Genomic DNA, 13,378 nt, shown 5'->3' with positions numbered 1-13,378 from the left:
ACCGCGCACCGCGGTTCCTCTCTCACCTTCCTGCCGGTCGCCGACCCAAACGCATCGCCGCTCCTCTCCCTCCCTCCCGCCGGCCGGCACGCGCCGCCACTCCTCTCGCGTCGGAGGTGCGTGCAGCATCCTTGGCGAGGTCGCCGCTCCGCCGTGAGGACGAAGGAGAGCCGAGAAGAAGAGGAAGATCCGAGAGTGGAGAGGGAGAGGGGAGGGGAGCCGGCGAGCTTGAGCTCGCCATCCTACCCGCCCGTCCTCGCCGACCACTAACAGCGGACGCTTACTCCGCCCCTCTTCCGCTGCCTCGACGTCGATCCCCCTCAAGTTCATGTCGAGAACGAACGAGCGAGCGAGGCGGCGACCTTGGCCGATGAGCACGCCTGCCACCACTCCGCCCGTCCTCGCCGACCACTAACAGCGGACGCTTGCTCCCCCCTCTTCCGCTGCCTCGACGTCGATCCCCCTCGACTTCATGTCGAGAACGAACGAGCGAGCAAGGCGGCGACCTCGGCCGGTGAGCACGCCTGCCACCACTCCGCCCGCCGTCTGCCGCCCCTCTGCTCCGCTCGCCGCCCGCCACCGCTCCGCCCACCGCTCGCCGCCGCTCCCGCCGCCCCTCTGCTCCGCCCGCTGCGCGGCGCTCCTCTGCTTCACGCGCCGCCCACCATCGCTCCGCCCACCGCCCGCCGTCGCTCCGTCCACAGCCCACCACCCGTCACCCCCTCTGTGCTGCCGCCGCTCGCCTTCTTGTAGTATAGGGGGGAGAGAGAGAGGAGGGAGGCTGACAGGTGGGACCAAATGGGCCCCACCTTTTATAATTATTTTTTTGTGTAGCTGACATATGGATCCAACGATTTTATTATTTTTTCGGATAAAATTGCCACGAAAGCGCCACGTCAGTGCCACGTAATCGCCACGTCGATGCCACGTGGGATGAAGACCTAGTCAAAGGAGCCACGTAGGCGCCACGTCGGCCAAAACCGCCCTCCATATTGCCGAGGGATATTGTTTGCCCGGTTTTCGTAAGTTGGGGAACGGGTCATACCCGGTTTTGCGGTCAAGGGACGAAAATCAAACTGACCAACATATAGAGGGACCTAAAGTGAACTTATTCCTTTTTATAACTAGCATGTGGGCCGATAGTTTTTATTATTTTCCACTTCAAATTACAACGTAAGCATCAAGTCAACACCACGTGGGACAAAAACTAGTCAAATGAGCCACGTAGGTGCCACGTCAGCTAAAACTGGAGACAATACTGCCGAGGGACCTTGTTTGCACCGGTTTTATAAACTGGGGGACATGTTATCTGGTTTTTCAGTTAAGGGCGAATATTACTGGGCGACAAATTGAGGGACCCATCATGAACTTATTCTCTTTTGTTGCAAGTATGTGAATTCTTGGGTCATACTGGGCCGTCCTGTCTGCATGGGCTGCAAGTAGATAGCCCAGGTCGACTTCTTTTCTGCTTTTGACTGTTCCGAATATAAAAATAAATTATAGTAGAAAAAAAAAGAAAGAAAAAACTCCAAGCAGGAATCGATTCCACGAGATCAAGAAGAAGAGGAAGAAGTCGCTTCGCGGGCGATGGCGAGCAGCTCGTCGCCGCCGCCGCCGCCGCAGATTCGTTGCGCCTCCTTCAATCAGGACAACAGGTACGACCGAGCGAACGACAAGTAACTGGATTCGGGGGGAGTCGGCGATTCTGAATTTTGGGGGTGGGAAGGGATTTCTTGGGTCGGATCCGGCGACGAAGAACCCTAATTGTGATTGCGTGCCGGTTGATTTGTTTCAGCTTGTTTTATGTCGGGACGAAGGATGGATTCAGGATTTTCGATGCCCATACAGGGAAGCTCCACTACCAGAAGAGTGAGACTTCCTTCAATGCATCATCCTTTTCTTTACCCATCCCTCTGTTCTTGTTGCTCTCCATTGCCTAGCGCGAATATCCAACAGTACAGCATGTAAAATTTGGCACAGATTGCTCGTAGATTGTGAAGTAGAAACAGTTAATTCCCAGTAGGATGTTAAGCTGAATAAGGTTACATGGTGCTGTCTGCGTTAGTCAGCTAGGTTAATAGTCATTAGTGTGCATTGATGTATGGTATAACCAAATGAATTTTATTGCCGTTAGCATGGAAGCTGGCTATTCTATCATGGAGGAGAGAGTTGTTCTATAGTGCTTTTATAAGAAGCTATGGTGTTATAGCTATCTGCTCAATTTGCAGATATTGGTGGAATCGGCAATATGGAAATGTACTTTCGGACAAACATTCTTGCTATAGTCGGTACCGGTGAACAGGTACCTCGGCCATATTTTCCCTGTTTGCTTGAGTCGTTCCTGCTGTGTGATTGTCTGTCATATTATTGAATTTAATATAGATGAATTTGCTAGTTAACTACCGTTCAAATTTATCTGTGCAGCCTGTACTATCTCCTCGCTGCCTTCGCCTTATCGACACCGTAGCAGGTGTCACAAAGAAAGATCTGAACTTTAAGACTTCAGTTTTGGCTGTTCGATTAAGTAGAACGAGGTATGTCACCAGTATTTTATATCCTAGAAGGGACTACATTAGAAACATGTTAGTTTTTTTATGATATAAAGATATTTCTTGGTTAACATATTTGTGCAAAAATCATGCAATATATAATGATGGATCCCATATTATACTTGCTCGTTTTTTTTTTCTGTAAAATAGTTGTCACATCATGTGCAGGCTTGTTGTTGTATTGCAGGACAGGACCTTTATTTATGATGTAAACAGCACTACTATATTGGAAGAAATTGAAACAGTTCCCAATACAAAAGGTGAGGATCCTACTGCTGTTTGTTCCTGGCATCAAGTTGAAGGAGCTAGAGAAAAAGATCATTAAGCATTCTTGAGAAGCTCTCTCACCATATTTGCTATTAATATTGTTATTCTTTGTATATCAGGTCTTTGTGCATTCGCTCCTAATTCAGAAGCATGTTATTTGGCCATCCCAGCAAGCACATCCAAAGGATCTGCTTTAGTTTATAAGGCATCAGAACCTGAATTAATATGCCAGGTAATTTGAATTTGTTGTTTATTGGTTAATTTTATTGGCTGTTGTAGGCTATTATCCTTCCATGAGATTTTCTCACACATCTCCACGCATTAATGTTCTTCTGGTCCTGGATCTTTGTTGAAATTATTGCTTTACATGCCATTGCATTTCATTGATAATTTAGGATCTCTTACTGCCTTTTCAAATCAGAGGGAAGAAAAAAGAACAGTTATGCAAAATTAGCCGTGTAAGATATTTATGTTGGTATAATAAGCTGAAAATAACAAAATAAACCATTTTCCGAACTGCTTTCTTTCACTTTGTATTATTAATTATTAGCTTTGATAGCTTGTTTTGTTCTTTCTTTACTTATGTTATGTCTTTTCACTGTTTTTGTGTAATCGACCAACAGATAGATGCTCACGAGTCTCCCTTAGCTGCAATGGCATTTTCTTCTAATGGCACGTACCTGGCAACAGCTTCTGGGAAGGGTACTATTATTAGAGTATTTCTCGTTGCACAAGCAACCAAGGTGAATTCAACGTTATTTATTGTCTGCTCTTGCAACCAACTAGATTTTCCTAAACTCTTTTTACATACATACTTCAACAGTCACACAGTTTTCGGCGGGGAACATACCCATCAACAATATATTCACTCTCATTCGGACCATCGGATGATCTGCCCGATGTTCTTGTTGCCACAAGTTCATCAGGCTCTTTGCACATGTTTTTCCTCGATGCTGCCAGAAATCGAAGGTACATAGCCAGCTCAAATATTGATAATTCGTGGATGGTGTATGTAGGCATGATCTGATTTACTCCACTTTTCAGGAACCAAACGAGCAAATTGCTTGGTTCAATGATTCCTGGAGCAATAACTCGTGCTTTGGATCCAGCAAACCATCACATTATTCACAACGTCATCCCCGCAGGAATCAAGAGGTGTTGAGTTCATCTGATTTCCACTACTTTCTACCTTCCATTATTGTCATTCTAATATAATCCTTTGGAATTTCAGCTGTGTAGCCGTACATAAGGTCGAAAATTCACAAAATTCTTCTAAACTTCCTGCTTTAAGGTAAGAAATGAAAACGCCTTTTTTCTGCCCCTCATCTTTATTTAGCATATAGCTACTGTGGGTTAGTAAAATCTTACCCATTATTGTCTTTGCAAAAACTTGCAGGACTGTTGTTTATATCATAACTCATGATGGATACTTCCGCGAGTACTCGATCAACACCACAAAGTCAAATGAATCTTCCTGGGTTTTGCAACGGGAGCTCAATCTACTGGATACCGGTTGTAGCACTCCCCAGCGGGAGGAACAACACAAGGACTGACTAGCAGACTAGTTGGCTCACCAATGACAGAAGCTTCAGCTGTGTGTACATACAATTTGTAAGATAGTGTGCTGGTAGGGCTGGTCTGTGGTTTGGGCTGAGATTCTAACTCCAGTTGGACAAGTGTATCATAGATGTGCCCACCAATGGTGAGGGATGATTCATCCTTCTTGTGGATGTAAATTATAGATAGTAACTGCCAATATGGCAATATAATTACACTACTAGTATATGTAACTGCTTTGCTACACGACTGACAGACTTTGCCCTGAGTGGTTACAATGAAATGAACCAGCATACTGCCATACTGTGACAGAAGTCCGCGCAGATTACTCCACACTGGGTATTGTTCTACTGCTCTAAGCATCATGAAACCAAAAGAAAAATACATAAGTGCAAGGATTTTGCTAATGATAGCGAACATTCCAATTTGTTTTCCCTTGCATAACGGCACCTCGATAAAAACCGGCGCTCTGATGATCATAAACAGCAAGATATAACTTGCATAAAACAATACATCCTTTTTAGACTAGGATAATGACTGACTGCAGTCCCTACAATATTATCTCTCCATTGTTTTTCTTGTCTGATATGCCAAAAGTCTCCATTTCAACTCCTCCAAAAACCTTATTGTTAACACATACCTTCTCAATCCTTCCCGTGCTGTTCCATATCTAACAGCATCTCCACAAGATCAGATCTGACCAAAAAGAAGTATGTTTGCATTAAGTATGCAGAAATTTGCATCAGAACAAATTAGGGATTTCTGAGCATCGTGTCCAATTTCTACTGCACCAAAATACACTTTTTAGAATGTCGCCAAACCATATGAAAAATGTTAATGAGGGCAAACATGGTCACCTGGGCTGCCTTTGCTTTGAGCCTCTGTATCTCGTCCTGCGAACACACTAACCTGCAGTGCTCCAAAATTTCAGGACTGAAGCTATTTAATTTCTTTATCAATTCGGTCTAAAAGGATGGGGTAAAAGATCATTACCGCCATTGCAGCTCAGTGATCTCATTGACCAGCTCCTTCTCCTTTTCGTGTGCCGCTTCCAACTGAAAAGGTAGTAATGTCTTTGCTCTTATAACCAATTACTATAACAACTGACAATTATAAATAGCAGTCCTGCAATGTCTTAAATTATTTTCCCCACTCTGATATGATGGCACTACATATTAGGAATTATTATATAGAAATTACTAGTATTTGGTTCTCTATAATCTCGCAGAGTTAACTTTGAGATTCATCCTAGTGTGGTTAACTCACCAATGATCTGTCAATTGATAATGCTGATGATGGAGATGATGCGCGACTTGCAGGAGCAATGCAGGCAGGTGATGTCATTGCCATATCGCAACCACTTAACTGTTTCATCGCATGAAGTATTTGCTCCTGCAAGTGAGGCCAAGACTACCATCAACAGAGCTGAACGTATTCTAGCTTTTTTTTTTGTGACTTGTGAGTTTGTGTGGGTTGAGAGATTTACCCTCTGAAGCATATTTGTCTGTAGAACATTGTACAGCTGCATATAAAGGGACCCACCAATAATGGTTGATGCAGCCTCAATTGAGGATGGTATACTTAACGAAGGAAGGTGCGAAATTGCCTACGTGAAAACAAAGTGGCACGTATGTTAGTGGGGGAAAAACCCACAATAAAAAATGACCTGTATATTGCTCCCAACAGATGGCATCAATTCTTGAATCGAACGATATTGAAAATCCTAGAGATAAAGCTAATAACCTGCATGCTGTGACTCTTCTGTAGTCCAGGTGAGTGAGCCTGGAACGAAAAATCATGTCATCCCAGAGTTAACAGAACATGCAGTAAGTATTTATGGCTGGAAATTACCTTATCCAACTCAACATGCCCAGGCGTAACTTTAAAACGGCCTCTTTGCTGTATAAGAGGAGGTTTCGATCTATCGTCGTGGTCCTCAACATTTGCTGCTGTATTAAAACGAAGCACGTTAAACCGATAGGCAAATACAAGGTTTTATGTAGCCGTAAGGAACTTGTTCTGATGAGTTACCACTGAGTTAGCTGATGCTCAAACGTGACTGAATTGTCACTACAGTGAAGAAAAAATAAACAGATTTCAGGGTTAAATGCATTTCACTACCTGATGATTTAGGCACCTTTGGAACAGCTTCAGGGGATGGTTCATCTGCAACTTGCAAGGGCCCTCCGTTGCACTTGTCACGGTTATGAATGTTAATTTGATGCTTCGAGCTGAACGAATAAGAGGCATGCTGTTACAGACTGTTTAAAAATAGCACAATAGCGTCATGTTACCAGCACCATATAACAATAGCTTCTCAAGTAAAAAGGGATTCGTCATATTCATGGATAAACTAAAACAGGTCCTAAAACAAGATTTGAATCATTCTCAAACAAGTCAGTTCAATGTTTCTAATTTTTAGGTTGTGCTGCTACTTGGGAAAATGTGATTCTTCAAATTAGCATGCACTCGTCAGTCTTTAAAGTTGAACAAACCTCTCTTTGGATGAAAGAAATCCATCAGATGAGCAAGAACTGAAAGAAAACTTCCTTTCATGAAATGAGCTGAATGAACTGGTTGGAATAGCATCTGAATCTTTCTCTTGCAAGTCCAGTTCACTACTTTCTGTGGAGCTGTGTTTCCTGACCTGGCCATTTGCATGTACCCCGTTTGTAGTCCTGAGCATTGATGTATTCCTGGCAATTTAAATTAGTAAATGACAGTTTTCAGAAGAGAATAGTACAAGTACACTGCAGAAATAGCCTATATAATCTGGCACTGCCACTACTCTAGTGCTCGAACAGAAATAAGACCCTCTTATTTGCAAGCAACTATAAAAATCTGAATAAATTAAATACCTTGCTAAACAAATGGGGTGCTCAGGAGATGAAACTGCTGACTTATCATTGCTCATCACATCATTTTCCTACCAACTTTGCTCGGTATTAGATGGAAGCAAAACTTTATACTAGGTTAGAACACAAAACTTTATACAAAAAATTATACTTACAGTGTCCGTATCATACTTAATTGAAAAAACTCTTGACATATGAGGTCCTGTTGCTCGCTCTGGTAAAATGGTGTCCAAGTCATAGAAACATGATGCATCTGAATCTTTGCACGATATACTGTCATCACACTCTGTAATCTGCGAACAGACAGATAGAGAAATTACATGATGTGAATCAATGACTAAAGAAGAGAACAGAACTAGTTCTTACAAGTGAAGCTTGAGACTTCAGGTCATCCATATCAAAGTTCCAGCTACTGATGCCCCTTTTGTATTCATCCTATCAATATAAGAAACAAGAGGAGCAATTATTTGCTTGTAATACAATGTCGACAATGAAATAAACATATAAATACCAAGACAGGAAAAAAGAAATGACCTAGAATCCTAAATTCAGGTAATAAATGCCTAATAATATGTTATAGTTATTACACTAAGAATGTGTAAGTTTTTAATGCTGCAAAACAGATATTGCAATTTCCGTACAAATCGAAGGAAATTTTCTAATATGGACTACTCACCCGAGGTTATGATCACCATTATTATGTTTTGCACAATATGTTTGGGAATCCTTTGATTTACTTTTTTTTTTTGGCAAAAATATAGTAGTACACAACAATAACTTCATTGATCCTCGAATAAAGAAACTAATGAGAAACAAGTGTATCATTTGACCTGCACACCTGCTTAGAAATGCTTGATTATTTAATGACACCATCACATATATACAATTATACAAAGGCGTACTGAACAGGCTCAGTGCAAGAGAAAATATTTTATCAATTTACTATAATAATAGAGCCATAGTTAGGAAAGGTATAAATCAGATTTTTTTTTTCTAGATGATCTAACAGAAATGTAGAATTGGCACCTGTGAGATTTCTTCCTTCTGTCCATCAGGCATTTTCTTTTGAGAAAGTAAAACTTCATCCTTTTCCTATAATTAATAGTAAGCTCCACTGTTAACTTAGTGAAGACGATCATTTGCCCCCAAAAAACTAGTTATAGAGCACTAAACCAGTGTACCTTCAGAGCTAAATATCTGGCACCAAGGCCAGGCAATCCCTCCAAAAGCTTTCGACTAATGAAATCACTGGAGCGAGCTTGCTTGAAAAAGGGTTGCTTCAGCAATTTTTTCGCTGTAGGCCTTTTTGAAGGGTCTTTTACCAGACACATAGCAACCATTTGCTTGAAATGCTGATATAGGAGATAATCGTTGTTGACAAATAAGAAGTCATGCTCATCATAAAAACTACAATGGTAGGTCTGTTCAAATATTAAACATATTTACCCTTGAAAATTTCTTATCTCTCTCATAGTCAAGGCCCGGAGGGGCATTCTGAAGTGTCATAAGTAAGACCTGACAAAGTGTATGAACTATATAACTTCAGAAAAGTCCACCAAACCCATCATAAGGGATTGTCTCGAATTTATCTCAATGTCATGCGTTTGATTATACCTTCATGGGAGGGAACTTTGAGAAAGGAGCATGACCATGGGCAAGTTCAAGTGCAGTAATTCCGAAGGACCATATGTCTGCCCTGTAATATATTTGTAAGATCAAGCTTGTAGACATGCCATGGTGAAGAAAGTATCCAGACAGTTAAAATAAGTAGTAGCCTACTTGAAATCGTATCCATGTAGCTGCTCCATAACCTCTGGTGCCATCCTAATAAATTACAGTAGTCCACAGATTAGATGTGTGAAGACACGTTAATGGTGCATAAATGAAAGCATATTTGCTACTTTTTTTCAGATGAGTACCAGCAAGGAGTTCCCACGAAAGTATTCCTAGCCCGTTGCCTGTCACCAGAATCAAAAAGGCAAGCAGAAACCCCAAAATCTCCAAGCTTGACTACACCCCGTGAATCAACAAGTATATTCCCTGCCTATGATCGAAACAAAGAATGCAGCAATATAACATCTCCATAAACAACTAATTCGAGAATATCTGTGTGAGATATCCATGCATGGCTCAACAGCCATACATAAGAAACCAGCTGTGGTGCAAAATGTTCATTTACCTTCACATCACGATGTATATGCCCATGATGATGAAGGTACTCCAAACCTTTCAGGACTTCACGAAGTACAGTTGCAATGACAGCTTCTTCAAAACCATCTGGATAGACTGACTTCATTATGTGAAGGCAAGACCCTCCAGCCATGTATGGCATGACCACCCACAACGAGTGGTTATTTGTAAATGAACAATGTGCCTTCATGACGTTAGGCTGATCTATGAGAATCATCGTCTGAGCTTCACGCATGATGTTGTTCTGCGTCAAGCATATCCGTGTTACTATCATTTTAGACAGATCAAGCGGCGGTACGTAAATCGCAACAATCCGAGTATAACCTACTTGCATTACAACTAACCACTGCAATAATCTAACATGAATGCAGTCAGCAAAAAAAAATTTGAGCTATAATTAACTGTAAGACAACAGAAATAATATATGAAAATTTTCGATACGATAGTATGCGACTCATTGGACCAACCGACCGTTGGACAATATCATCCACAAGTACATTTGTAAAAATTAAAATGCACCGGAGGATAATAGTATAATTAATCTGCAAATCAAACAGGTTAATTAAGCGAGACGATGGATCTCTCTCCCTCTACGCAGGATTGGGCCCAACAAACGAATTGGAGATGATGTACGCGCAAACGTACCAGATCACTGTTTGTGCGCTCGAAGTCGAGCACCTTGACGGCGACGATCTCGTCGAGGGGCTTGCAGAGCGATCGGTACACGATGGCGCTGACCCCCTGCCCGATCTCCTCGTACAGCTCGTAGTCCTCCACGCGGATCGGGTACTTGCGCCTCTCCCCCGACCCACCCAACCCCGCCGCCGTCGCCACCTTCTCCCACGCCTTGGCCATGCTCGATCGATCGCCCCTTCCCTACCCCCCCCCCCCCCACCCGCATCCACCGCCGATCGACGAAGCGTACGGGGACGGGGCGCTGGAATTGGAGGAGGGATTTCGAGGTGGAAGTGGAGGCGAGGAGGGGGAGGAGGAGGAGGAGCGGGAAGAGGGGGACGTGTGAGGTCGCGCGTTGCGGAGGGGAGCGAGAGAGAGAGAGAGAGAGAGATTGGGGGAGGTTGGATCATGGCGGCCGAAGCGGGAGGCCGGAGATTTGTGTCGAGGGAGCGCGCCACCTGGGCCAAGGCCCAAGGGAGGCGGCACGGGGCCTACGTGGCGTCGCGGCGCGGCGTTGGATCAACGGCCGTGAGGTTTGGACGGAGATGCCTGTATCACTGTGTGTGGCAGTATTGGGCATTCTTGCGTATTAGAACAGATTGAATTTGAAATTTTGAATTCTAAAATTAGCTGATGCATGGAACGGAGGTGCTTGCATGTAATTTCGAATCGGCCTCGTTTGGTATGTGTATTCAGCACACAAATACTAACGGTACTACATCGGTTACTTATGGTCCATCGGTCTTAGCGAAAATTTGAATTTTAAAACTTAATTTTAGAGTTGATTTTAAGAAGTTTCGTAGTTTACTTTTTCAGAATTGTCTTTTTAAATTGCTAACGACGTATAAAAGCTTCTCATCAATTATCCTTAGCTGCTTCACTCAATTTATTTATTTTTTATATCTTATCAGCCGTAAAGAAAATGATGGAGTTGTGATCTTGTAAAATGAGAGAGTTGCTTGTACAATTTGTATTTTGTTTCAGCGATTATTAATCATATCATGCAGGAAAGCAATCATATGAAGATGACATAGATGGCGGGATTAGAGAAGGCTCACACTGCCCCAATAATTATCCTCATAGTTATAGGAATACCTTGCAAAATATTAACTTTTAATAAAATTATGAAATTTATTAGAGCAAGCATCCGTTGTAGTCTAGCTGGTTAGGATACTCGGCTCTCACCCGAGAGACCCGGGTTCGAGTCCCGGCAACGGAATTTTTTTGTTGTTTCTCGCACCTTCGGTTTTTATGCGTTTTGACCCAACATAAAAACGGACAGCATGTTCTGTTACCTTCAGAAGACTCAAATCCTTCTCTGATTTCAAACAAGACGATGTCCGCACCACCTGCTACATTTGCATGTTCTCTTTGTTGTTTCTCGCACCTTCGGTTTTTATGCGTTTTGACCCAACATAAAAACGGACAGCATGTTCTGTTACCTTCAGAAGACTCAAATCCTTCTCTGATTTCAAACAAGACGATGTCCGCACCACCTGCTACATTTGCATGTTCTCTAGTTCTCCACGTATTTTTCGAGTTCAGAGTGCAATTTTGCACAGCTCGTCCATGTAGGACGACAATACTTCACACATGCACTACTAGTCTACTGGAGTACATTGGCTTCCTAACTCTGAAGCTGTATAACACTTCTCTCCGACGAAACGAAACGAACCCCAACCGAAGTGGTAACCGGCGAGGTCGCCTTCCTTTGGATTGGATTGGATTGGATTGGATTGGATTGCGACTGAAACCCCCATCAGAGTTCAGAAACGCCACACAGGATACGCTATGCTTTGCTTTGCTTCAGACGCTTCCGATATCCCCCACATCCTCAAGGAAGCAACCAGACAAGCAGGCACCAACTGACTGGATCATTGGAGGCAGGAGACCTTGAGCTGGATATGAACTATGAATATGCAGTGACCCCAACACCCATATGGAGTACTGTACTATCTTATCTGAAGAAGAGAACACTCACCTGGACGTGGGCTCGTGGCACAAGCTGGATATGAAGAGGCCCATGCTTCATCAATCATCGGAGTCTTGCATTGCACGTCCTAAACCTTAGCTTCAGTTACAGGTCACTTTAACTTGACAGCAACGACCAATGGCTTTAGGTTATTTTCCCTATACAGGTTCAAGTTGGAGCCAAGTGTGTAAATCCAACAGAGACCAGTACATTACTCGTATACAACAAAACAAGATCAAGTGATCAACCTAAACAAGTTATTTGGCTAAGGCCCTGTTTGTTTCAGCTTAAAATTATTGTAATCTAGATTATTAAATCAGATTACTCTAAACTGGATTATAATAAGATGACATAGAATAAGCTGCAAGTTATTTGTTTCTCTGGATTATTAGAGGCATCTAAGAGTAGTAGGTCTTTAACCACTCAATAATCTGAAAAAAGCTCCTCTAGAGGAGATTATTGGATTATACTAATCTGGCTTATAGATTATAATAATCTAGCATAATAATCTACTTGTTTGTTTCATCTTACTTCTAATAATTCAGATTATAATAACCATAAGCTGAATCAAATAGGGTAAAAAAAAAAAGGATGCAGTTGGGCTTAAAATAGGTTTCAGATTAGCAAAGCAGTACACTTTTTCCGTCGTTGTCCTCTTTTATTCCTCGCGCCATTGCACTCTGCACGCTGCGCTGCAGCAGAGCAGCGGGTTTTGTTGCTTCCCTCCCATTGGATGGGTGGGGGCCCGACCTGGCCATTAGCAACAGCGAGCGCACTAGTCCTCCACTGCCCAAAGTAAAGTGCTCCATGTCAACAGGTGAGGCCGTCCGGGAGATGATCAGATGAATCACAATTAACTTCTACTTGTATTTTTTTTGCTATCATGAAACTTGTCACGAGTCACCACCGCACGAGGCCTCTGATGGATACAATTACTGTAGATATGTTTATGTTAATCCTAGTGTACGTCAAATAAATCGGCAGTACGCCAGTACGTAGTAGGGCAATGACAACGGACAGTCCAAACCGACGTCGAATACTCTATAGTATCCCGGTCGACGGGTCGAGAGCCCGAAACGGTGCAGGCACAGCACATTTGGGTTTCAGGCTTTTTCAGGTTGCAGATGCCTCGACTCTACTACACGCGTCAGCGTCTTGTTTGCCTTTGCCTGGGTTGGCGCGACACAGAATCGGAGATGCCACCGGCCAATTGATCCTGGACTCGTGCAACCCGATACAAAATGCCACGGGAAGCTCGGGTTTGCCGAAAATTCACGGGACCTTGCTCCACTGGTCGCACATCGCGATTTCAC

At 43.0% G+C, this 13,378-nt stretch overlaps 2 protein-coding genes and 1 non-coding gene across 4 annotated transcripts; 2 read left to right on the top strand and 1 right to left on the bottom strand.

Moving 5' to 3' along the window:
• The first annotated feature begins 1,525 nt into the window (after positions 1-1,525).
• LOC127763402 (autophagy-related protein 18b) lies at positions 1,526-4,606 on the top strand. Its single transcript, XM_052288089.1, has 11 exons — positions 1,526-1,655; positions 1,796-1,869; positions 2,229-2,302; positions 2,425-2,534; positions 2,718-2,809; positions 2,936-3,048; positions 3,440-3,559; positions 3,640-3,785; positions 3,861-3,971; positions 4,048-4,107; positions 4,213-4,606. The coding sequence occupies exons 1-11, from the start codon at positions 1,588-1,590 to the stop codon at positions 4,367-4,369; spliced, it is 1,125 nt and encodes a 374-aa protein (XP_052144049.1). The 5' UTR covers positions 1,526-1,587; the 3' UTR covers positions 4,370-4,606.
• A 149-nt stretch (positions 4,607-4,755) lies between these two features.
• LOC127763401 (serine/threonine-protein kinase BLUS1) lies at positions 4,756-10,303 on the bottom strand. 2 transcript variants are annotated; one of them, XM_052288087.1, is made up of 20 exons: positions 10,064-10,303; positions 9,408-9,662; positions 9,148-9,272; positions 9,008-9,052; positions 8,843-8,924; positions 8,675-8,743; positions 8,410-8,580; positions 8,255-8,320; positions 7,595-7,663; positions 7,384-7,521; positions 7,232-7,299; positions 6,869-7,069; positions 6,495-6,604; positions 6,225-6,322; positions 6,117-6,155; positions 5,860-5,979; positions 5,640-5,765; positions 5,367-5,428; positions 5,231-5,282; positions 4,756-5,069 (listed from the first exon to the last, which is right to left on the bottom strand). In XM_052288087.1, the coding sequence occupies exons 1-20, from the start codon at positions 10,271-10,273 to the stop codon at positions 5,064-5,066; spliced, it is 2,112 nt and encodes a 703-aa protein (XP_052144047.1). In that variant the 5' UTR covers positions 10,274-10,303; the 3' UTR covers positions 4,756-5,063. The 2 variants fall into 2 exon arrangements, with proteins under 2 accessions (XP_052144047.1, XP_052144048.1); XM_052288088.1 differs by having other exon boundaries at positions 6,225-6,319.
• A 936-nt stretch (positions 10,304-11,239) lies between these two features.
• Positions 11,240-11,312, top strand: TRNAE-CUC (transfer RNA glutamic acid (anticodon CUC)). The gene has a single exon. It is a non-coding gene; the product is annotated as a tRNA-Glu (tRNA).
• Positions 11,313-13,378: the final 2,066 nt, after the last annotated feature.

This window comes from Oryza glaberrima, chromosome 2 (genome assembly GCF_000147395.1).
Source record: "Oryza glaberrima chromosome 2, OglaRS2, whole genome shotgun sequence".
In the NCBI taxonomy this organism is placed as follows: Eukaryota; Viridiplantae; Streptophyta; class Magnoliopsida; order Poales; family Poaceae; genus Oryza; species Oryza glaberrima.
This window is presented reverse-complemented; position numbering and strand designations above follow the sequence as displayed.

Bases quoted from the DNA above. Each gene is read 5' to 3' on its own strand.
- LOC127763402 (XM_052288089.1), top strand. From the start codon at position 1,588: ATGGCGAGCAGCTCGTCGCCGCCGCCGCCGCCGCAGATTCGTTGCGCC. The intron at 2,810-2,935 runs GTGAGGATCCTA...TTTGTATATCAG, and splicing joins AACAGTTCCCAATACAAAAG to GTCTTTGTGCATTCGCTCCT. The intron at 3,972-4,047 runs GTGTTGAGTTCA...TTGGAATTTCAG, and splicing joins ATCCCCGCAGGAATCAAGAG to CTGTGTAGCCGTACATAAGG.
- LOC127763401 (XM_052288087.1), bottom strand. From the start codon at position 10,273: ATGGCCAAGGCGTGGGAGAAGGTGGCGACGGCGGCGGGGTTGGGTGGG. The intron at 6,156-6,224 runs GTAATTTCCAGC...TTTTCGTTCCAG, and splicing joins GGCATGTTGAGTTGGATAAG to GCTCACTCACCTGGACTACA. The intron at 5,429-5,639 runs GTGAGTTAACCA...CTACCTTTTCAG, and splicing joins TATCAATTGACAGATCATTG to TTGGAAGCGGCACACGAAAA.